The following is a 23,439-nucleotide window of genomic DNA, read 5'->3' as shown; positions in this document are numbered from 1 at the left end:
ACTTATATATCACTTATTATAGAGAAATTCCCTTACCATGTAATTTACAAAAAGCCTAAATCCCATAACTGAATACTTTTCCTCTAGTGTTTTTTTTACACATTTTTATATACCGTGATATTAAGCATTCCCTTAATGTTGGATAGTAAAGGTAGTATGAAGTTTTGTATATAATTGTTTAAGAAAAACTACTAGAAAGTGAATTATTAAGTCAAAGGGTCTAGTTATTTTTAAGGCTTATGAAACTGCTGAACTTTCCTCCAGAAATATTATGTTTTATTTTTAGTTTACTACATTAAAAAAAGGTTCTTATATATTTATATATTTATTTTGATCTCAGACAAACTCTTTGTTTTATTAACACATGTAGTTTTTCTTATGAATTATTTTTCTCCTTTGCCCTGCATATTTTTGGTTCATAGTGGGGATTTTTTTCCCCTTTTTTGTTGTTTTTTTTCCTATATGAGTTTTTTATTGCTTTAAATTTTTAATGCTTTATCCTACTTGACCTAGATAAACTTTCCAGTTTGTTTTGCCTTCTGGTTTTATTCACAGTGGTTTTTCTACTACCACATGGTTTGAAATTCTTGTGTTAATCAGATTTGTGAATCATTTTTTCCCTCTTATAGCTTCTGGTTTCTTTACATATTCTAAGTCCATACATTAGAATCTTGAGTTCCTTTTTTGAACCATTTTAGAAATATACTCTACTTTTTGCATTAGTTTTTATTATTGTTTTAACTACTTTCTAATATCACTTGGTAGTTACTTTCTGAAGTATTTATTACAACATAATTTCCTTCACTTGTCCTTGAAGAACTATACGTTAAAGTCTTGCTGGTCTACACATGGATGTGTCCATAGCAGCAGCTATGTAACATCATTGGAGTGGGGGAAATTACCCCAGAAATACAAGAATGACAGTTTCAATTAATCACTATTTTCTGCTTCACGGCTTTCTTACCTGTCTAGTTAGGTCTCATCCATTCTCCACTTTTTATAATTTTACCAGTTTCCTCAAGCCCCCCCCCCCACACACACACACACACTTTGTTCCCTCAGCCTATAAAATTTGGCTGTACCATCTTATCTGTCCACTTTTATCCATGTTCCTGACTTCAGCCCATTTGGTTTCATTATGATATTTGTAGCTGTTTTGGTATACTAAGTTGATTTTCTGGTCTTATTAATATTGGCAGTATTGGCAGCTAGATCTGTTCCTCACATTTTTTTAGTTGATAAAAATGTTTCTTTATATGAGAATTCATATATACATGCTAATACATAAATAATACATTTTATTATTATTGATGACCCACAAAATGTTACTTATATATGTATTTCAGATTATCAGCATCCAAGAAATAGAATCATCCATGCATGCACTCCTTTTAAAACAAGCCATGACCTTTATGAAACGCAGGCAAGATGAATTAAAACATGAGTCAACGTATTTACAACTGTTATCACGTTAGTGTTTTTCATCTTCAATATAATTTCTTATTCATTAACCTAAATTATTAGCTGGAGAATAAAAATACTTATATTCCTTTATTAAAAAAATGCTTTTTGAGTATTTTCCCACTGATCTTTAACTGACTCCCTTCTAAAAACCCCAGAACATTTAGAACTAGCGCTTTAAAATGTCTTAAGTCTAAGACTAAAAAATAAAAATTACAACTTCTGATTACTTAGTATTGAGACAAAATATTTATATGACCATTTAATGACTTTTGATATGAGTTGACAAATTCATAGACTTTGTCAGAAATCTATAAGTTTCTGTAGCCCTTCCACAGATTGGTTATGAAGGTTAAAGAAATGCTGATTGATTTCAGTATAGAATCATCTGTAAGATCTCATTTAAGATTAGGATGCTACCTCTTAGTTCTCACACTGGTTTTGTATTTTCCGAGATGCCATCCTCTGATTAAGGTGTTGTCAGGAGATAGTGAAATTAATGAGACCATCATCAAGTAGGGAATAATAGCAAAAGCAAAATGACTTTCAAACACATGACATTTAGTTGGTCATGCATTATGTATGGTACATGCTAAAATAGGAAATAATATGAATAACATTGGTAATGCACATGTATCCAGCATTTAGCTACAGGGACAAAAAAATGTAAAAACTACTAAAAAAGAATATGAGGGAAAGAAACTTAGAGGAATTTCATTACTGTCCTCAAGTGCTGAACTATATTCCCCAGCCAAGGTACACTTTTTTGGTCTCACAAACTCAGTGCCTATTAATATTGTGATAGGGAATTAACATTGCAGTTCATTGCATGATGAAATATAGAATTTAAGCCTGTTATCCGTGTTTGTTTATATATACATATGTGTATACACACCTAAGATATAACTTTTGTTTTCAAAGTGTTTCACTATTTCTTTTGATAACAGCCAAAGCTGCGACATCAACAAATGGAAGCTTGGCTATAGATGAAAAAACTCAACGGATTTTAGAAGAAATTGAATCTCGAAGGTAGCTATCTACAGTGAAGACTTAAAGCACCATTGAGCAAGTATTTTTCACTACTTAAGTCTAGTTACCCATATGGTGTAATTAACCCTAACTTAAATTAATTTCTGAGAATGACATAAAACCAAAATGTAGTTTAGCAGTCTTAACTAAAATAATTTAAACCCTCAGTCCCGGAATTTAAAGACACACTGGTGTATTTGGATCAGTCAGAGGGAATAAGTAAAATGTCATTTATCAGGCTGAGAATTGCTACTAAGCAGAAGCCAGTGCTAATTATATTGTTACCCATTCTTCAAAGTCTGGGTAGCCTATGGGAATGTCCTAATTGAGAATGTCTTATAAGAAAAAAGAGGGAGAGCCACCCATTCAGATTAATGAAGCTAAAATGTCAAAAATACTAACTTAAAATTGTGTGCTAATATAATACTGTATTTCTGGGCATTTTAAATAAATTATGACTTCCTGTTTTAAAGCATTTACTTTCAGCAGGAGCTGTATGTCTAATTGATTTTCGGTTTATTGAAAAAAACAGGGCACAAAGAAGACAAGCAAGGGTGCTTTCTGGAAATTGTGATCATCAGGAAGGGACATCTAGTGATGATGAACTGTCTTCAGCAGACATGACTGGCTTCCAGAAAAGCCAGGGTCAGTCACCAAGTTTCTAATATGTCTTTATTTGAAGTATTGAAGTGGTAGGAATTGCTTTGTAGTGATTGCCCTTAAATACATGGCTATATAAAATAGTTGGAAAATTTCAGGGGGGGGAAAACCACTTTTCTTTCCTACCTTTGAAAAAATGAAATAAAATGGAGAACATTGTATTACTGCATCTTTATAGTTTTTTTCCTTCAGCCTTTCTCTTTTATAAAGGAAGCATGAACATTTTTTGTTTCATTTCTCCACTACATACTTTCTATATGATCATTTGTAATTTAAAATAATTGAATGTGGTTAAGCCATTGTAGCATTAAGAGAAGGTAAAATACCTACAGTTGAGAGTTGTGGGCTTTGCAGCCTATGAGATGGGTTTAGAGAGGGGCTCCATTCTGTGTGATTTTGAACAGATTCCTTGACTTCCCTAAATCTGATGTTGTTTGTTTGCTAGTTTATTGTATCTAAACATAGTTAAGCTAGCCCAGCCGGGCATGGCTCAGCAGTTGAGCATCGACCTAGGATCCAGGCAATTGGGGCTCGATTCCGGGTCAGGGCACATGCCTGGTTTCGGGCTTGATCAATGACTCTCTCATCATTGATGTTTCTATCTCTCCCTCTCCTTCCCTCTCTCTGAAATCAATAAAGATATATTTAATAAATAAATAAATATAGTTAAGCTAGTAACACCTACCTTTTAGGGATGGTAGTTATGGTGAAATTGAGATAATGTATTTGTAATATTTTGGCATATAGCAGGGGCTCAATAAGTGGTAGATTTTATTACTGATAATATTGCTGTTATTACTAAAGCTATTTTTTAATAACTAGTTTGTATGTCAATATCAAAGGAAAGTTTTCAACCCATTGATTACATAGTTATATATGCCTGTTTATAGGAAGCACACTTAAAATGCATAACAAAGACTCATTTTGTTCACAGATGACATTTTACAAGATCATAAGAAGATTTTTGAAGATGTGCATGATGATTTTTGTAATATCCAAAATATTTTGTTAAAATTTCAACAATGGCGAGAAAAGTTCCCTGATTCTTATTATGAAGCTTTCATTGGTTTATGCATACCGAAGCTTTTAAATCCCCTAATACGAGTTCAGTTGATTGATTGGAATCCTCTTAAGGTATTTAAGCTTAACATGTGAAAAAAGTAATTTTGATCGCATTACAGTAATACCTCGATATAATGGACTAATTCGGGCAAGAGGGTGTCCATTAAAGCCAGAAGTCCATTATATAATAATATATAATAAAATAGGTTTTTAGAGTGGGTATGTTAAAAAATTGACAAATTAATTAGTTTACCTGGTTTTTCTTAATGTAGACATGTTTGTGTAATTAAAATTAAGTATGAAAAGTTTAATTTCACAGAAAAGTTTTCTATATATATTACTGTAATTTATACTAAGTAGGTCTAGTAAATGGGTACAATCACCACCTCGAGTAAACAAATGCACACAGCTGGGGCATGGCTTAGCACATGTCGGAACATTAGCCCACACCTGTTAAAACTGCTACACACAGTCAGTCCACGAGAAAACAAAACCAGTTACAGTGTATGATGCAGTATGATCACTTGCTAATCATTTGCTGAACATTGTTTACGAGCAGTGATTCTTGGAGTTAAATATGAAGACTATAGTTGTAAATATGTAATATTTACTTACGTTTACTTAATAATTACTACAGTGTTTTTCCCAACACATGGCCTGTTTGCTAAAATTTGTTAAAAGTAACAGTGAATTAATAAAAAAAAATAACCTGTTAATTTAATTATAAATCTTGGTTAAAAGCATTTTAAAATTAACAAGGTTAATTTTCACATATGACATACGGACCAAAAATGTTGTCCATTAAATCTGAAGTCCATTAAATCAAGGTCCACAAAATCAAAAGTTTATTGTAGTTACTTAAATACCCTTGTTATCAGGTTAGCTATAAAGTAACTCACTTTCAGAGTTGGAGTTGGTAGTTGGTGCTTTGGAGTAATAATCTACATCCATCTTTTCTTGATTTGCACTTTATTTTTAGGTTGAGTGGCACTAAATACCAGTAAAGTAAACATTTTTTTTTAAGCTGCTGCTTTTTGATAAGTTTAAGATCACTCAAAAGGTAAAGGTAATGTTAGGCCTTAAGAATTTTACAGTCTTGGGAAATCAATATAGGTACCAGGAGTTCTGAAGTTGGAGATAACATATTTGGAATAGTTGGTCAGTAAAACTGATGCATTGAGGAGGAAGAATTTTAATGGGGATTTGAAAGGTATATAGGATTTAAACATGAGGGGAGAGAGAGGAAAAGGTATTTTGTAAAAATGCATAGGGAAAAACAGAGTTCAGAAGCTAGACACTGCACAGATGTTCAGGTCTTAAATTAACAGATATGAACTTGTTTTGGCAAATAATGGGAAGAGGGACATGATGCAAGTAATGGTTTGGGAAATCCTAGCAGTAAGCTAACCTAGAGGGATGGAAGATAAAAGGTAGGGGTATATATTGGAAGGATTTGCTGTAGCCCAAGTACAAGGTGATGAATTTCTTACATAGGGTGAGTGACAACGGAAAGAGAAAAAATAGTTGATTACTGGAGGTGTTGTGAAGCAAAAATCAGCAAAATGCTAAGAATAAACCTTACACTCTACATCCAAATATGACCCCAACATTCGATTCTGGGTTATTAGAACAGTGGTAGTTAATAGAAATGGGGACTTTTCAGAAAAGGAAAGGGTTTTTTGAAGGAAGTTTCACTTTATAGATAATGAAATAATAACAGGACATCCATCTAGATATGCCTAGTAAGCAAACAGAAATGAGGTAATGAAATTCTAGGAAGAGAGAGAGCTGAAGGTAGAGATTTAACAGGGTGAAGGTGGAGCTGTGTCCTTTCCTCTTTCTCTGCCCTAGTCGCCAGGCCTTTGGGCTCTGCCTTAGGTTCAAGGCCATAGTCTTCATAGTGCAGGCACCATGCTTACTCAGGAATGGTAGGTCGGTGGTGGGACAGCAGCCTAGTTGTTAACCACTTAGGCTGAATGGAGTACTCTGTTATGCCTAGAAATCTGTTCGTTCATTCAGCGAATAATAATAACTGGCCATTTGCTATTTGCCTAGTAAGCTAAATCACATGCAAAATAAACATTTGTGCCTATGAGAATTGAGGGAGCCAGAATGAATTTTGTGTAAAAATAAGTAAGAATATCTCTTACTAAGTTCTATTCTTATAAATGTATACTTGGCTCCTAATAGTACCGGCAGGTGTGTTCCGTTTTGAACATACAGTGGGTATTTTTGGAGCATTTGTCATAGAAATGCATGCTTACTGCATAGACATCCTGCCTTAGTTGTGTCTTCCTGCCTAGCCTTGGTGTTCTAGTGCTGTATATATGGAGTTTAAATATGGAATTATTCTCCTTTGATCCTTAGAAAGCTATAGTGGTTACTGAAAAAGTTAATCATTTAAAAATAAACTAATGTTTAAGAATTTATTTATAACTTTGATAATTTTTTTATAAGTTTGATTCCATAGGTTTAAAACAGATGCCATGGTTTACATCTATAGAAGGATTTATGGATAATAGTACGCAAGAATCAAAGAAGGAAGATAGTTCTGATAAGAAAATCTTATCTTCTATCATCAACAAAACAGTTATTCCTCGACTTACAGGTACTGCTTTGTAGTCTTGATAGATTATTCTTGGGCAGAGTATAAGATGATTACTTTCTGTTACAGATGTTATAATTAAAGCTGGTTAACAAATACTTGTTCCTGCAGTTGATTTGCTGTCAAACTGTTGATAATCTTTGGCCTTTAGCATTTGCGACATTAGCGTTGCTCATATAACTCCTAAGTCATTTATTTAGTGGCACACTTCTGTCCCTACTCCATGCTATTTTTTTCATTTCCTTAACTTGTCCCCTTATCTTTCTCCTCTTTATTTCTTCTCTTTAAAAAAGATACTGTTCCCCTGGCCAGTGTGGCTCAGTGTTCACTAGAGTTTCATGGTGATGAATTTGAAGTGTAGTTTTTTCCAGCCACGTTTTAGCTGCATGATTGCAAGCACAGATTCGGTGACAAGGTGCGTTTAGCAAAGGGTGGTTTAGCCAGACAACTTCAGCAAAGCCCCAAGGTCAAGGAAATGGAGGATGTGTGCAAATATGTCATGGTAATTGTTGTGCATTTTAAACCACAAAAGGCAGGCAGTAGTCTTTACTAAAAAGCTTCAATTGTTCATATGTAACAAGCAAAGCAATTGAGTAAATTATGCACCACTGAAATTTTTGTTTCAGACTTTGTAGAATTCATATGGGATCCCTTGTCGACCTCACAGACAACAAGTTTAATAACAAACTGCAGAATGATTCTTGAAGAACATTCCACTTGTGCGAATGACGTTAGTAAAGGCAAACAGGTAATAATTTCCAGAGTTATATATTTCTTTATAAATCAGTATAATTTTATTATAAATTTTTGTTTATAGAAGAAGCACAAAGTAATCATTAGAAGACTATTTGGGGGCAAAATATATTTAGTTCTAATTTATAGAAACTAGGACCCTGTCCAGCGTGGCTAAGTAGTTAGAGCATCAGCCTCGCACCAGAGGGTCTCAGCTTCAACTTCCAGTCAAGGGCATGTACCTGGGTTGCAGGTTCAATCCCTGGCCCTGGTCAGGGCGCATGTGGGAGGCAACTGTTTCATGTTTCTCTCTCCCCTTCCCTTCCCTCCCTACCCTCCCTTCCCCTCTCTCTAAAATTAAAAAGAAAAAATATCCTTGGGTGAAGATTAACCAAAAAAAGGGAAGAAACTAGGATTGACCATTTTTTTCTATTTATAATAAGATGAAAGAATACACTTTAATATTCCTGAATAACAGGAATGGAAACCATTATTACAGGATACACATACATATAATGAGACCCAGATTATTGTGTTGATTCTTACTAGCTTATTTCTCTGTTCAGTGGTCTAATTTGTGTTCTCGTGCCCAGCCAGCTGTCCTTCAGGTTTGTGAATGTACATTGGTCCTGCAGAGATGAACAGCCATAAATGAATTAGAGCAAATTCATTCCTTCTAAAAGAAAATTTAAAAAATCTCATTACCTTTGTTCTTTTGGCAAAAATCTAGTGGCATTGTGGCCTTGCTTTAACAATGATTTTAAAATTAGACTAACATTCATTATATTAACTAATTATTTGTAATCTGCCAAAGACCAGGATCCAGAGTTCAATAGGATAGATTATCACCGCACTATGATTTAGAACTGAGTTTTACTAAATATAAAACATAAAGAGGAACTTTTTAGAGGCCTTGGGTGACAGTCTGTTGTAACTTTTATTGTAGTACTGTTTTTTGTCATTCTTTTTGTTTATGAAAATGTTGTATACTTATGCAGTTAAATAAGTAAATTAATTTTATGTTGAACTTTAAGTAAACTAAGAGATTGACTGGAGGGCACCCAGAGTAGAATAACCAAAGTGGTTGAAAAGGAGGTGTGTCATATTCATATTCTGAGCACTTAAACTTTAGCACTTGAAATTGTTATCATGAAGGAGGGACACTAAGAAGAGGGAGACCGGGGTTCCATCATGATTCTGCCTTCAAGAAGTACATAATCTTAGTGGAAGTAAGACGAACACAAACTATTGTTTAAAACAGGAAGTGAGGAGTGGGGAAGTCAGAACACTCAATTCCTGCTATATACTCTGTTACGTCTTATAACTGTGTCCTTCTACTTAGTCCCAGCAATCTTATAAAAAATGGGTGATAGCTTCGTTTTATAGACGAAGTAGCCGTCTCAAAATCTTGTTCACAGTAATACCTTGAGTTTGAAGTAGAATTTGAACCTTCATTAGTCTTAAAAGCCAGCGTCATCCCACTGACCACAGTGCCCCCCCCATGAGCAGCCCAGGTAAAGTGCTATGAAACTTCAAAAGAGAGGCAGGAGAGAGAAGTTACTTTCTGCAGTGAAAGAGTTTGTTAGAGGTGGGATCTAAGAACGGAGAGGATTTGAACATATAGCAACATGAAGGGAGCTAAAAATTGTCCTGTATAATCCTAAGTAAATTAGGACCATGGAGTGGAAGGTGTAGGAGAGAGAGGTTTGTTTCTTTGTTAACTGAAATCTAATAGGCAGTAGCTGCCCACAGTTATGGGCGGCCTTAGGAGATGATTCCTTTCATTGCATGCTTTTAGGCATAGGTTAGTTAACGAGTGAGTGGAAGTGTGAAAATGGCCTCGTTTGGGTGTGTAGATAGATTGGTGGTTTTCAACCTTTTTTTTTTTTTTTTTTTTAATCAACAGAGCCTTTTTCAAATAAGTCTCACCCACCCCTATACACAAACACACACAAAAGCAAAACTTGATCTATAAATTTACTTACTTACTGCTATGGCGAGCACCTGCCCTCATTCTTCCCTGAGGGCTTCAGTATCCACCCAAGCCACCCAGGATTATCTCCAGAGTTATACAGAGAAATGTAAAAACACCTAGCTGGGGCTTTTAAGTGCCTTTTCAAAGCTGTTTTAAAGGATATATGCAGAGGTGTGTGTGTCTACTTGTTTCGAGAACTTTTTTTTCACCAAATAATGTATTTTAATACTTGGAAAAGTTAATGAGCTGAGTTTTAAAATACATGTATTTAGGTTTTCTTTTGTTTTAAACAATTTATTTTAAAATAATGTAAAACTTACAGAAAAGTGTCATGAATAAAAGTAGCCTACATATTCAGTTTTTGTTTATAATGTTTATTAAATATTGCTATTTGGCCATTTAGGGAATAGGTTACAGATATTTAAGTGGAATGAGAAACAGGACTTCAGTTAGATATACTTTTCAAGAAAAGAATATATTTAGTTGAATTCTACATTTATGAGTAATTTGGTTAGTGTAGAGTATATGACAGTTTAATTTGTGCTACACATATTGTCACTTACTTAAAAAATAACTTTCAGCCCTGGCCAGAGTGGCTCATTTAGTTGAGTGTCTCCTGTGCACTAAAGGGTTGGCAGTTCAATCCCCCATCAGGACACAAACCTGGGTTGTGGGTTGGGTCCCCAGTTGGGCTTACATGGAAGGCAAACCAATTGATGTTTCCCCTACTCTGAGCATGTGAGGATTTAAAAAAAAAATTTTTTTTAAATAAGAAAATAACTTTCAATCTAATGTAGGCCATTTTCATTTTTCAAATATGGATTTAAAAGAACAGTATCTTATAGAAATCTTGCTAATACAAGAAAAAAAAAATTGTTTAACTCCCCTTATCTTTTTCATCCAAGAAGTGATACCATTGTAGGATATTTTCATCCAGCATTTCAAAATTGTAATCCTAACAAACATGTACATTTGCAACCTACTTCTTTCACTTAATATTATCTCACTAAATATTTAAATGTATATGTTACTACAGCCTACTAGCTAAATAGTACTTCATGTAATATGAATGATGGCTATAACTTGATGTTCTTAAAAGTCCCTATGATTGAATATTTTGGTTGTTTCCAATTTTTTATATACAAATTTAAGAAAATGAGTTTCTCAAATAAATTTACTGTATCAAAGGACACTAATAAACCCACCAGGGACCCATAGCTAGAGTATATAAAAGGCTTCTACAAGTCAGTAAGAAAGAGGTAGACCTAATAAATAAACAGATATGTAGACAGGCAGCTTAATTAGGTAGTTTGTAAAAGGGCATGTTCAAATGGCAAATAACATGAGAGAGTGCTCAACATCACATTACTCAACGGAAAAATAAAAATAAAATATGACTAAATACCCACCAGAAACATTAAAAAACAACAACAAAAAACCCATATTTTGGTGAGGGTGTAAGTAGACAGGTTTTCTCATACACAGCCAGTGGGACTATAAATTGAGTACCACTACTTCCTAAAAGACATGTGTAAGAACTTTCATAGCAACATTATTCATAGTAGCCCCCAAACTGGAAACCATCTAAATGTCCTGTCAGTAGTTTCATGCGATGGATACTATGCAGCAAGGAAAATGTACTAACTACAGTGACATGCAATAACGTGGATGAACAAAGTTAAAGTTCTCTTGTACCCAACTGACATTTTAATACTTGATTCTCTGGGTGTGTACAAAATACTCCTTTTGGTAAATATATTTCTACCTATGATTATCACTGATGCTTTTAATTTTTTAAATAATAGGATTTACCTAAATCCATTGTTTCAAGAATGAAGAAAGCAGTAGAAGATGATGTTTTTATTCCTCTGTATCCAAAGAGGTAAGAGCTATTAATTTCTAGATTGTCTAAAATAGCTAATCATGTAATACAGATTAAGAATATAATACCTGAAACTATATATTTAAAACATTCATATACCCATTTAGATGCAAATTGAGATTTCAACAAATATTGCTCAGTTACCTTCTATATACCATGTTTGATGCTTGGCACTTGGAGAGAGGTTTGTTTGTTTTTTAAATATTATTATTAAGAGCATGACAGGTGGCATAGCAGAGTAATTAAAGGCACAGATTCTGGAGTCCAGATTCACCATTACTAGATAATGACCTTGGGCCTTTCTGTGTCCTCAAATGTAAAGTGGGACATTAAGTTAATGCCTACCTGGAAGGACTGTGAAGATGAAGAGTGCTTGGAGCAGCGCCTGGCACAGAAGAAACACAGCAGAAGGCCTGGAGCATCACTGAGGGGCCAGAAACCGCATCTGTGAATTCTGTATTGACCTTAAACTATGAATAAGTATTATTTGATGCATGTTCATACATTTGCCAAGAAGGCATCAGTTACAGTAATGAATCATGAGCTGAAGCTGCCCTGCGTGTACTCAGAGAACTCAAGAGTTTTATGGAAAGAAAAGAAGGGCACTTCTAAGCTTTCTGGTCAGTTTGAATTAAGAAAAATATCTGTGTAAAAATTCTGCCTTGTTAAGGTTTGTTTTTTAATGTTTTAGACAGGTAATATATTCACTTGGTTCAAAGTATGAGTGTATCTTTTTCTAAATGTTCTTTATGTTTAAAATGAAAAGTCTTACTCCATCCTACTCCTGACCTTCCTCCACTGTGTACATAAGTGCATGCAATAATAATAAGCAGTAATTTTTTTACCTTTCCAGAATTTCTTTATGCAATTAATACACTTTCAGCAATAAACAAGTTTTTAAAAATGAAATAAAAAAAGAAGACTTACATATGCTGTAATGTTATTTTCTCCTCCTTTTTAGAACAAAGAAAGTATACTGGAAGCTCTACATTGTTTTGTACCTTTTTTTACTTAGTATATCTTTGAGATCTTCATATAAGTGAGATCATCATATAAGTAGTTTGTTGTCATATAGATGTACTGTCACTGATGGGCATCTAAGTGGTAAACCATTACCAACAATGCTGTGAACCATTTTGTGGACATTCTGTACACATTCTGTACCTGTGCAAGTATATCTACAGAAGCCATTCTCAAAAATAGGTTTGTTGGGTCAAAGTGTGCATGCATTTGTAATTTTGATGCAATCAGAGCACCTCCACTTATATTCCATTAAGGCTTAATTTGGTTGGTTAAAAAAACACACAACAGCACTCAGTTTTTTAAACTCTGGTTCTGAAAGTTTTTTAAACTCTGGTTCTGAAAGATTAACAGTGGTTTGCATTTTCTCCTTTCTCTTTCATTTCACATTAGTGCTGTAGAAAACAAAACATCGCCACATTCAAAGTTCCAAGAAAGACAATTTTGGTCAGCTCTAAAGGTAAGCAGAGAACTGCAAAAATAAAAGTGTTTTCTAGTAAATTCAGTTTCCTATAGAGGGAGAAAATAAACTTCTGTAAAGAACCAGACTGTTCTTGGCCACGTGGTCTCTGTTGAACTAGTCAGCTCTGCAGCTGTAGTGCAGAAACAGCCGGATGGTTCCTAAACAAATGAGCATGGCTGTTTCAATAAAACTTTACTTCTGGACACTGAAATTTAAATACATAATTTTCACATGTCACAAAATTTGCTTCTATTTTTTTCAATCATTTAAAAATGTAAAAACCATTCTTAGTTCACAAGCTCTACAAAAACAGGCAGTAAGTTGGATTTAACCCACAAACCATAGCTGGCACCTCTGGTCTAAAAGATAAAGGACGAAGTCAGTGCCAAGTCAGTGGTAACGGATGGGAAGGAGAAGAGGGGTTCAGAGGTATTTAGGCTGAACCATTGAAAGGACTTGATGGCTAATTAATAACGAATGCAGAGTGCTAGCCAGGCTTCTGACTTTAGCACCTGGTAACTTAGGACATTCTTTGAGGGCGCTGGAGGGGATACAGGAAGAACTGGTCTGGGAGGGAAGATACATCTGTTTTAGACTGAACTGAAGATACCAAATAGAGGCCTAAGAGGCAGCCAGGTATGCGAGTCTGAATTACAAGGGACAGATCTGAGTTGGAGATTTGGGAGTCAAACCACATGTAGTAGTTGGAGCCATGGTCATGAATGATGACCTCTGAGATTGGCTGAAGCAGGAAAAGAGGGCTAAGGACAGACTTTGGGAAACACTGACATAGAGGTGGGCAGAGAAAGTGGAGTCTTCAGAGAAGCCGTAGAATGAACTGTGAAACTTAGAATGGGCATCAGAAAGGGGCATCAAGGGAACTAAGCGAGGGGTCTTGCATCCAGGGGCCCCACGGTCTGGGAGGGGATGGATTGAGGAAGTAGATTATTGATTTTGAAAGGCTTCAGCAAGTTTATTTGAAATGGATTTTGGGTGGTTGTCCTAAAAAGTGAAAATAGGATGAGGCTGGAACGTATCAGGTACTTAGAAATATTTTTATTGATTTTAAAATGGACAGTTCCAACTAATTTGTAGTGAAAGATTAAACAAGTTTGACCAACTTGTTTGTTGGAGACTATTTTAGTTTTCCTTTGGAGAAAAGGTACATAGTCACTTGACATTTCATTTTATTTTAGCTCTTTCGCAATATTCTTCTTTGGAATGGACTCCTCCCAGATGATACCTTGCGACAGCTAGCACTGGGGAAGCTGCTAAATCGTTACCTTATCATAGCTCTTCTTAATGCCACGCCTGGGCCAGATGTTGTTAAAAAGTGCAACCAGGTGAGTTAGTAGAAAATTATTCTAATTTTATCATTTTTTAAAATTCAGTTGTTAAAATTACTTTGTAGCAAAATAATTAAAATTGTGATGTTCACATAATAGCAAACAAATCTCTTTAATAAACTAGAAACCCAAAAGCAACTTCTCAGTATTTAAAAATTATTATACTGGTTTCTTGTTTACTAAAAGAATGTTAGGTCCTTACCTCTCGTTAAGTACCTACATAAATTTCAGGTGAAATAAAGAAGTAAGTGTTAAAAATGAAATAAAATATTGGACTAAGAAGGTAAATGACTGTGATGGTAAGGGAGTCCTTTCTGGACATAAAAGCAAAAGAAATGATGAAAAAAAGAGATAGATTTGATAAAGACATAAAACTTCAGTGGATCAAAAAACATTAACCAAAAAGGTATCAGGATTATTTAATCATTGTTAAAACTGGAAGATGGGTTCATTGAGCTCACTCTACTTATTCTTTCTCCTGATGCTCGTGTTTGAATTTTTCTTCAATAAAAAGTTAAAAAGAAAATGAATTGAAAAACAAAAGCTATAATACAGGAGTGGGCAAAAGTAACTTAATAGTTATTAATACAATAAGAAATAAATTGTAATACAAGAATAAACTCTGTTTCGTATACTTACAATTGTAAACCTGCTTTTGCTCACTCCCGTATGTAACAAGGATTAATATCCACATACAAAAAAGCTCTTTACAAATCAGTAAACAATTCAAATATTCCAGTTAAAAATGGCCAAACGATGTTCAACAGGCAATTCACCAAAAAATAATATGCAAAAATAACCTCTAAACAGTACTAATAGAGAAATGCAAATAGTACAGTGAGGATATTATTTTACCTGTTGCATTGGCAAACTTGATTGCTGTTATTTTCATTATAATTCCCAGTACCATCATAAACACAGGGAAACAGCAACCCCATATGGTTCCAGGGGCACCACCAGCTGGACTGTGTGGCACAGAGGTCCAGGGAAGCAATCTCTGCGCTGTAGGAGGGACACAACCCTGGAGACTGTTTTGGCACAATTGATACAAAACCTTTAACGTTCATACACTTTGACTTAGCAGTGTTATGGGATTTAGCCTAAGTTAAAAATCAAAGGTGCACATACAGATGTGAAGTACAAGGAATATAATACTATTATACCATTATTTATAACGGAAGAAAATTAAAAACAACCTAATGTCCAAAAACATTTTCTATCCATAAGATAAAAGTCATGTTGTTGAAGAACTTTTAAGAATATGAGAAAATAGTTACTTTATAATTTAAATTTTAAATACACACACTCACTCTAGGTTGCAGATCCTAGCCAGCCATAATTTTTCTGGCTATGGTTTCTATGTCATGTAGTTTAACTACATTATCTACCAAAAATTTAAACCATCGTCCATGCTGTGTGTTTCAGGTTCCGTTTAGTGTCATTTCACCATAGGAGTCTGCCATGCAGAAGTAGAGAAGACAACTCATGACATTCTCTCCACAGCTTGTGGCTAGAAAACCAAGCCAAGGCAATGTAGTTTTATGTTCTGGGATCTTTTCTGGAAAAGCTGTGAGGTTCCATGAGACTTTTATTGAGGCTTTTGATACAAAACAAAGGGAAAGCAGGTGCAAATGATACTACAATGCAAGCCAGTGAGGGCTGGTTTCAGAACTTGAAAAAGAGATGCAGTTGGCATAACAAAACTTGGAGGACTCTCTGCCTTGGGCAGGCAGTGTGTCTGCCTTTTTTCTGGGTAATTGCAAAGGGTGATTAGGAGTGGGATAAATCTTTTCTCTCATCTGTGTTTTCAGTGCTGACCAATCAGATTTCTTTTAGAAAGAGTGTATTCTAGAACTTTCATTTAACATTTTTTAAACATGCATTTTCCCCCTTACCTTATAAAAGTACTGATTTTGATCTTACCAACTGTAGCATAACCTGTTCGTCCAAGGATTTCTTTGAATAGTATGACCTCAAGTTTTTCCCTTCTCCCCTTTTCTCTCCTTTTTATTCTTCCTTCTGCTATAAAGTTTTTCTTTTATTTTGTTAAAATTTTTCTGTTCTTACCAAAACTTTCCCCCAAGTCATGTTATTACCTTTAGTGTGATAATGAGTGGTGGTGGTGGTTTTCCAAAAGAAAAATTGAATGCACATGCACTGACACTCTATGCTGCCATGGACATTTAAAGCAATGTATTAAATTAGAAGAAAATCAAAACTATTTTTTTTTCCTCTGTGTATCTTTGAATTACCTACTTGATCCCTTAACTGTAATTTGTTTATGTAGATCATATGCTAGTTCACCCAATATCTTAGTGAACTAATACTGAATGTATATATTTTATAGTTGTGTCAACTAAAAGTGTTTTGTGTGGGCATTTCTGGTGTTTAGTTGTAAATTATGTTAAGTTTATAACCTTTGACAAAGAAAGGGGAAATTCTCAAAATTTACCTGCATGTTCACCATGATGATTAAATAGCATCATGTTAAAGTCCTTAAGTGATAACTATCATTATTAAAACCAACCATGTGTTTTGATTAACAGATAACAGCATATTTACCAGAAAAATGGTTTGAAAATTCTGCCATGAGAACATCTATTCCCCAGCTAGAAAACTTCATCCAGTTTTTACTGCAGTCTGCACATAAATTATCTAGAAATGAATTCAGGTAATGTATATTTAATTGTCCCTCCATAAGCATAGCTCAAGGATTCTATTCTCAGCAATTTTTGGAAAGATTTGTACTTTTACTCTACTTTTAAGAACCTGTTGAGACTATTACCATAGAATTACTAGATATTTTTATGTACAACCTTTGGAATCACTATTTTATACTCACACCTCATGCATATATATAGTTCATATTTTTTAATGTAAATGTCTTCCAAAATAATCACTTCCAGAAAACTATAGCACAGGGAAATTTAGAATTAAAAGTGTAAATCAAAACCTCTTATTAAGCATGTTTTTAATATGTTTTTAATTATCCTGGCCATTTTTAAAGGGTTAGTGCTTTTTAAGTATAGGCCTGCAGCCTGGTGTTTACCCAACAGGGGCTAGATCCCTGTTTTATCATTCACAGCATTGGATGTCTAGGGGCTTGAGGACAGTGTTGTTCTGGTGAACCACCTCTCCAAAAATTACAAGGCCCAGATCTGGCATTAGAGGATGTCTGTGGGGTAAATACCCCCCACGTAATAGCCCACATGAGCTGGTAGCAGCACACCACAGATTTGCTCTGTGCTTTTCTGCATTTCACAGCCATTCACATTAAAATGTGGCAGGATACACCCACGAAATAGTCTGAAGTGGAACTTCATAATCACCTGGAGAAGGTAGCATCTGAATATATTATGCTGTTCTAGATACTGGCTTAAGGTGAAGTTTTTGTTACAGGTAAACAACTGATGGTTCACTGTGCTCTCATACATTGCATTTTTAAGGGGAAAATGTTTTTGTTTTTCAGGGATGAAGTCAAAGAAATAATTCTTATTCTGGTGAAAATAAGAGCTTTGAATCAAGCGGAATCATTCATAGAAGAGTATCACCTAGACCATCTTAAATCATTAATTAATCAAGTTTGAGTAAACTTTATAGGAAAGTACTAAAGTAGATTTTAGTATAGTCACACTCGGCTCCTTTGCTGGGGGGTGGAGGAATGGCTAGTGCCTCTTTATTCCTAGTAATGGAGGCGAGCATTTGGGGGGAAAACACGGATTTCATCCCTCCACTCCCTCTATCAGGAAGGGCTGCCCTCCTGATCCTGTGTGTTTGCAGAAATTGAGCACACTGGGCAGTTAAGAATTTGAGCTACGAGTTCCCCTTCCATTTTTGTTGCAGCTTTTCCAATTTAAGAGAGGAGGTGGCGAAACCTTGCTTGTAGCTGCTTTGGCTTTAGTGAGTCTTGTGTTATGCCCTGATCCACAAAACATCTTTTCATTTTAATGATCTCTGTTTACAAATAAGTTAAAATGGAAATCTTAATTGGAATGAATTATTTATTAAGTATTAACTGATTAAGGCATTTTTAAGGCTTTGATAACTAATAATTATCAAATTGTCCTTCAGAAAGCTGTACCAATGTGTTGTACCAACACAGGTGCGAGAGAGGCCTGTGAATCCCCCCAGCAATAGGTATTATCATTTTTTTAACTCATTGTAAATTTAATAAGTGAAAAAAAAAATCTTATTTTAATTATGTGTTTGGGCTATTAGAGTGGGATTGCTTGTTTTTTGACCATTTGTAGTTCTTTGTGACATGTCTATTGGTCTTTTTCTTATGGATTTGTGAGCTTCATATATTTAAAGATAACAGTGTTTAGTCTGTCCTGTGTCATTTGCCATTTTTCTTTTAATTCTGTGTCTATTTTTGGTATAATAAGTCATTACTTGTTAGGTAATTACTATTTTGTTATGGTTTTTGTCATTGAGGTAAATTTAGATAAGAAACTGGTATTTTAAATAACAAATCATGTGATTCATTTTCTGGTAAAATATTTGTATAGCTAAGAAAATCTGGGGCAAGGGTTAATGTTGAGAATATTTTTCAAAGTAAGAGTTCACTAATAATATTTCTTAAATCTATTTGTAAAATAACTCAATGGCAGCCCTAAATATATATTTTGCCCAAAAGATAATCAGGAAAAACATGATTCTATTGTAGGATTTGAGCCTGAGGCCTCTGACACTGTCACCCTAGCTTTGAAGCTGCATATATTTTAACAGATTGATGTGTTATTTCTACTGCAGTGAAGACTCATGATTCACTTGATGAATAGTTTTTTTAAAGTTTATTTTAATTACACAAATTATACAGGAATAGAGTCTCATCTAGAAGATTAAAGCCATTGCTGAAAAGCTTTTAGCATTCCCACACAATTATTGTTCCCAGAGGTCAGTGCTATTTTCGTTTCAGTGTTACTCTTTCAGACCTTTTCTCTATTTACAAGTGCATGTGTGTGTGGTTTTGTTTACATAAATAGCCATATTTTATTGTTTTGCATATGAAATTTAATTTTTTTACTATTAAAGTACATACACATTTGGAAACTTCCCTCTGACTTAGCATTTTTATTAAAGATGTATTGGGTGTGTTCTCCTTACATTTTCAACTTGGGCAGAGAGGTTTCTCTTGCTTGTCATAGAATGGAAAATATTGGATCTATTTTCAAAACTACAAATTGATTTCAAGTTCAGCCATTTTCAACTAAGTTTCATTATGTTTGGAGTTTGAACCTCAAGATTTTTATCCGTCATATACTATAATTGAGGATATTCAAAAACATTTGCGACGCCTGCGTAATCCTCAGTGCAGATTTTTTTCCTGTCGCTGTGAAATGGATGAAATGAGTGGAACATAACGAGCAAAAACAGAACTTTGAGTTTGTAACTCAGCGCATATCTCAATTCTTTTCCTGGATTTTTTCAGTTTTCTGTTCACATAAAGAATGTGAGTTTTTTACAGAATTAAATGACTTTAAAAACTTTTCTCATGATGGTTGTTCGGAACCAAAAAATGACCATGATAATCACCTCAGATCAGTTGACCTTTGCAATTCTTAGGCTTGTGATAAAATAATATTTATATAGATGACTCCTAAGAAATACTGTATGTGATACAAAACTTGAAAAACATAAGAAAATAACAGACCAGTCCCTCACGAACATAGAAATAAAAGTCCTTAAAATATTAGCAAGTTGGAACTAGCAGTGTATAAAAAGGGTAGTATCATGACCACACAGGGTATGTTCTAGGAGGGTAAGTCAGCATAATTCACCCAGGACCAGAATAAAGAGGAAAACTGTATGATCATCTCCGTGATTACAGAAAACACACTGGACAAAATTCAACACCCTCTCCCAACACAAAAACTGGGAATATAAATTTCTCTCTGATAAAGAGCATCTGCAAAAACATCTACACGTAACATCCTGCTTAATGGTGAAGTATTAAAGCAAGGCTATCTGCTCTGACCATTTCTGTTCAGCACTGTTCTGTAGTTCCTAGCAATCCTTTAGAAAATCAACCAGTTAGAAAAAGGCCGAAAGATTGGTGCACAAGAGTTAGACAGTCGTCATTCACAAATGACATGGTCGTTTACATAAAAAACTATACCAAAAAAAAAAAAAAAAATCAACCATAAATAATAAGTAAATTTAACAAGCCCGGGGACATGCTAGCGATCCGATTGGAAACTTAAATTTAAAAAACAATAACATTTCAGTAGCAGCAGAACACATCAAATACAAGGAACAAATCTAGAAAGAGGTGCAAGACCTCTACATGGACATTTTTGCTGAGATTTCTGTTTTTCAACCTAGGTAATAAGAAATGGCGTGTTCATGAATTGGAAAAGTCAAATTTTGGTGTAGTCTCTCCAAACTGGTTTATAGCTATTCAATCCCTATCAAAGTTCCATCAGCCTTATAAAAAAGACTGGTTGATTCAAATGTATTAAAATTACATTTTATGTGGAAATGCAAAGACCTTAAAACAGCCAAACTAATCTTAAGGTCAGTTGGAAGACTTGCTCTATCTGATTTCAAGACTTGCTGTAAAGCTACAGTAATCAAGTCTACGCTAAAAAGACAAAGAAATGAGTGGTAGTGCCCAACCCGATTCCCAGCTTTGATAAATTGCATAAAGGCTTAACAGATACACACATCGCCATTAGTAATTATGTTTTAAAGATGCATTTTTAAAATTCATGTGTCTTATTTTAAATATTTGGACCTAAAAGATTAATAAATGGCACTCTTTCTTTTGGCCTGGGTGGGGGTAGTGGGGAGCACCCTTTAAAAATTCGTGCAAAACTAAAGGATTTGTGAAGTGAGAAAGTTAGAAACACTGATAGTTCATTGAAAAATGCAGAAAGTTCCTAGACACATTTGGATTTCTTAAGGCTAAAGGAATACATAGAAAAACCACTTATTGTGCTCCAATCTTCAGGAACACGTAGGATTTTTAAATCGTAAAAGGCTGTTAAAGGTAACTAAATTTCACAAAAGTCGCTGGTAGCGTAACCAGCCATCCTGGCTTGCCAGGAATTGGGTTTCCCAAGATGCAGGACTTCCAGTGCCAAAATTGGGGAAGTTCCCGGAAAACTGGGGCACACTGGTCACTCTATTGCCTTCATTGAAAACAGTAACTTGGCGTTTTGGTTATCCGCCTAATTCAGAGCAAAATGACCTGCCTGAATTCCACCTCCATTCTGCTGTTTCTGCAGGAGGCAGGATGTTAAGTAAGTAAGTGGTTCTCAAAACTCGCTGGACATTGAAATCCCATAGGGAGCTTTTCAAAACACTAACATCCCACTGGCCTTCCCATCATATTCTGATATGGTTTGGAGATGTTTTCTTAAACTGATTTTAACAGAGTTCTGACTCAGGCACCCTGAGTCTTACCATTAGCCTTGACCCCTACCTCCTGTGCCACTTTAGACAAGCTGCCTAACCCTCTGAGGCCATCTCTTTTGTAAAATTGAGTAGAAGCATCTACCTCACAAGGTTTTTGTGAATGTTAAGAGACATGAAGTGCCTTGAACAGTGTCGGGAACGAACATAGGAGAGCTTCTAATGGGGCATATACTAACCTATCCCTGAAAACCGAAAACTTAAATACATCGTTTTCTAGTTCTAATAGGAAAAACATGACTTTGAACTCTAAATTATACAAAAGATTCAGAGAGTTATTTCATTTCAGCTAGTACTTGTCCTACCACAACATGAAAGGAAAGTTTAGAAACACCCCACACTTGAGCAAAACGATGGAGTAGGCAGATCCAGGACCTTGCCCTCCCACAGAAACACTGAAAAACGAGCAGAAACGGGCACATCCCACTTTTTCAGAACTCAAAAACAGAAGTTCATAGCAACCAAGCAATCAAGAAAAAGGCAACTTTAAAATGGCAGGAAGTCACCAAAATGGAGACATTGCAGACTTTGCTCTGCTCACAAGAACAACTAAACTATTCGTGAACAAGACATCGCGGAGAAAATCCTAGAACATGGGGGTGAAGCTGAAGCACACCCCGCACAGAGACCAAGACAGACTGTGTTGGGGGGAGAGAGGAGCAGCTACACACCGCCCTCATGTCCCTCCCTCAGCCAGGGCAGCACCGAACCAAGAGTTCTGCCCTGGGCCCACACTTCCTCCAGTGCAAAGAGAGAAGCCATGGGGGCCTCCGGCTCCCCCCCATTGTCGGTCACTTCTTGGGAGTCCCCCTCCAGTCCCACTGCCCTGGGAGCACCTTGTTGGAATACCTGGAAGCTGAAGAGCACGGAAACGGTGGGCAGAGGACGGCAGGCGGAGTGACTGCCCGCAGAGCAAAGCCAGTGGCACTGTTCAGGGAATTCGGGGTGCAGGCTTGAGTCAAGACCAGAAACAAACAGCCTCCCCAGGCTTGGAGCCGGTTCCCTCGGGCCCCGCGAGCAGGGCTAGTTTCTAACCCACGCACAGCTGAGGGCGCTCCTGCCCCGTGGCCAGGAAGCCGACCAGGAGCACCTGCGAGGGCGCCTGGGGCTGGCTCTCCCCCCGGCCCGCAGCGTTGCTGATTCACGGTCCAGCCCACCGCTAAGTGTAGCTCCAGGCCCACCTGACCGAGACCCCGGCTGGGAGCACCTGCAAAGCTGCACAGCCCAGGCACTCCCGTGGGGACTCCGCAGGCCTTACGGTAAGTGCTAAAGGAAGTTCAAGTTGCAAAGGGCACTAACATCATAAAACCTCGCTGGTAATGATAAATATATAATCAAATCCTGAAATATGGAAAAGGTGGTATGTAATTCACTTACAGCTCTAGTTTAAAACTTAAAACACAAATGTAGTACAAATAACCATCACTACAATAGTCTGTTATTGGACACACAATATAAAAATTATGTAAAATATAGCATTAATAACCTAAAATGTGAGAGAGAGAGAAGTAAAGTCTAAATCTGAGGAATGCTATCAAAGTTATCAGTTTGAAATAGGCTGTTACAATTTTAAGAAATTTTATGTAAGCCTCATAACTACAGGGGGAAAACCTGTAGTAACTACACAGAAGAACATGATTAAAAAAGTCAAAGCACGCTGATACCAAAAGAGCAAAATACACAAAAAAAAACAGGATAAAAAGCAAAGAACAATGTATCTACAAAACAGAACACAATTAACAAAAGGGCCCTAGTAAGTCCTTCGCTATCAATAATTACTTTAAACAT

General features: G+C 35.7%; 1 protein-coding gene and 1 long non-coding RNA gene across 3 annotated transcripts in view; one reads left to right on the top strand and one right to left on the bottom strand.

Annotated features, from left to right (window-relative positions):
• The window catches only part of GCFC2 (GC-rich sequence DNA-binding factor 2), a 31,376-nt gene extending 12,814 nt beyond the window's left edge, over positions 1–18,562 (top strand). For both annotated transcript variants that reach the window (XM_016202537.2, XM_016202538.2), the window contains exons 7-17: positions 1,347–1,470; positions 2,409–2,490; positions 3,023–3,135; positions 4,085–4,284; positions 6,670–6,820; positions 7,444–7,565; positions 11,330–11,406; positions 12,820–12,886; positions 14,086–14,232; positions 16,782–16,906; positions 17,705–18,562. In XM_016202537.2, the coding sequence (XP_016058023.2) occupies positions 1,347–1,470; positions 2,409–2,490; positions 3,023–3,135; positions 4,085–4,284; positions 6,670–6,820; positions 7,444–7,565; positions 11,330–11,406; positions 12,820–12,886; positions 14,086–14,232; positions 16,782–16,906; positions 17,705–17,822 (1,326 nt within the window). In that variant the 3' untranslated portion in view covers positions 17,823–18,562. The remainder of the gene's footprint in view (positions 1–1,346; positions 1,471–2,408; positions 2,491–3,022; positions 3,136–4,084; positions 4,285–6,669; positions 6,821–7,443; positions 7,566–11,329; positions 11,407–12,819; positions 12,887–14,085; positions 14,233–16,781; positions 16,907–17,704) is intronic.
• Positions 7,570–14,362, bottom strand: LOC148091665 (uncharacterized). Its single transcript, XR_015715537.1, has 2 exons — positions 11,752–14,362; positions 7,570–8,178 (listed from the first exon to the last, which is right to left on the bottom strand). It is a non-coding gene; the product is annotated as an uncharacterized LOC148091665 (long non-coding RNA).
• Positions 18,563–23,439: the final 4,877 nt, after the last annotated feature.

Source organism: Miniopterus natalensis, chromosome 13, assembly GCF_054644295.1.
Source record: "Miniopterus natalensis isolate mMinNat1 chromosome 13, mMinNat1.hap1, whole genome shotgun sequence".
NCBI classification, from domain to species: Eukaryota; Metazoa; Chordata; class Mammalia; order Chiroptera; family Miniopteridae; genus Miniopterus; species Miniopterus natalensis.
This window is presented reverse-complemented; position numbering and strand designations above follow the sequence as displayed.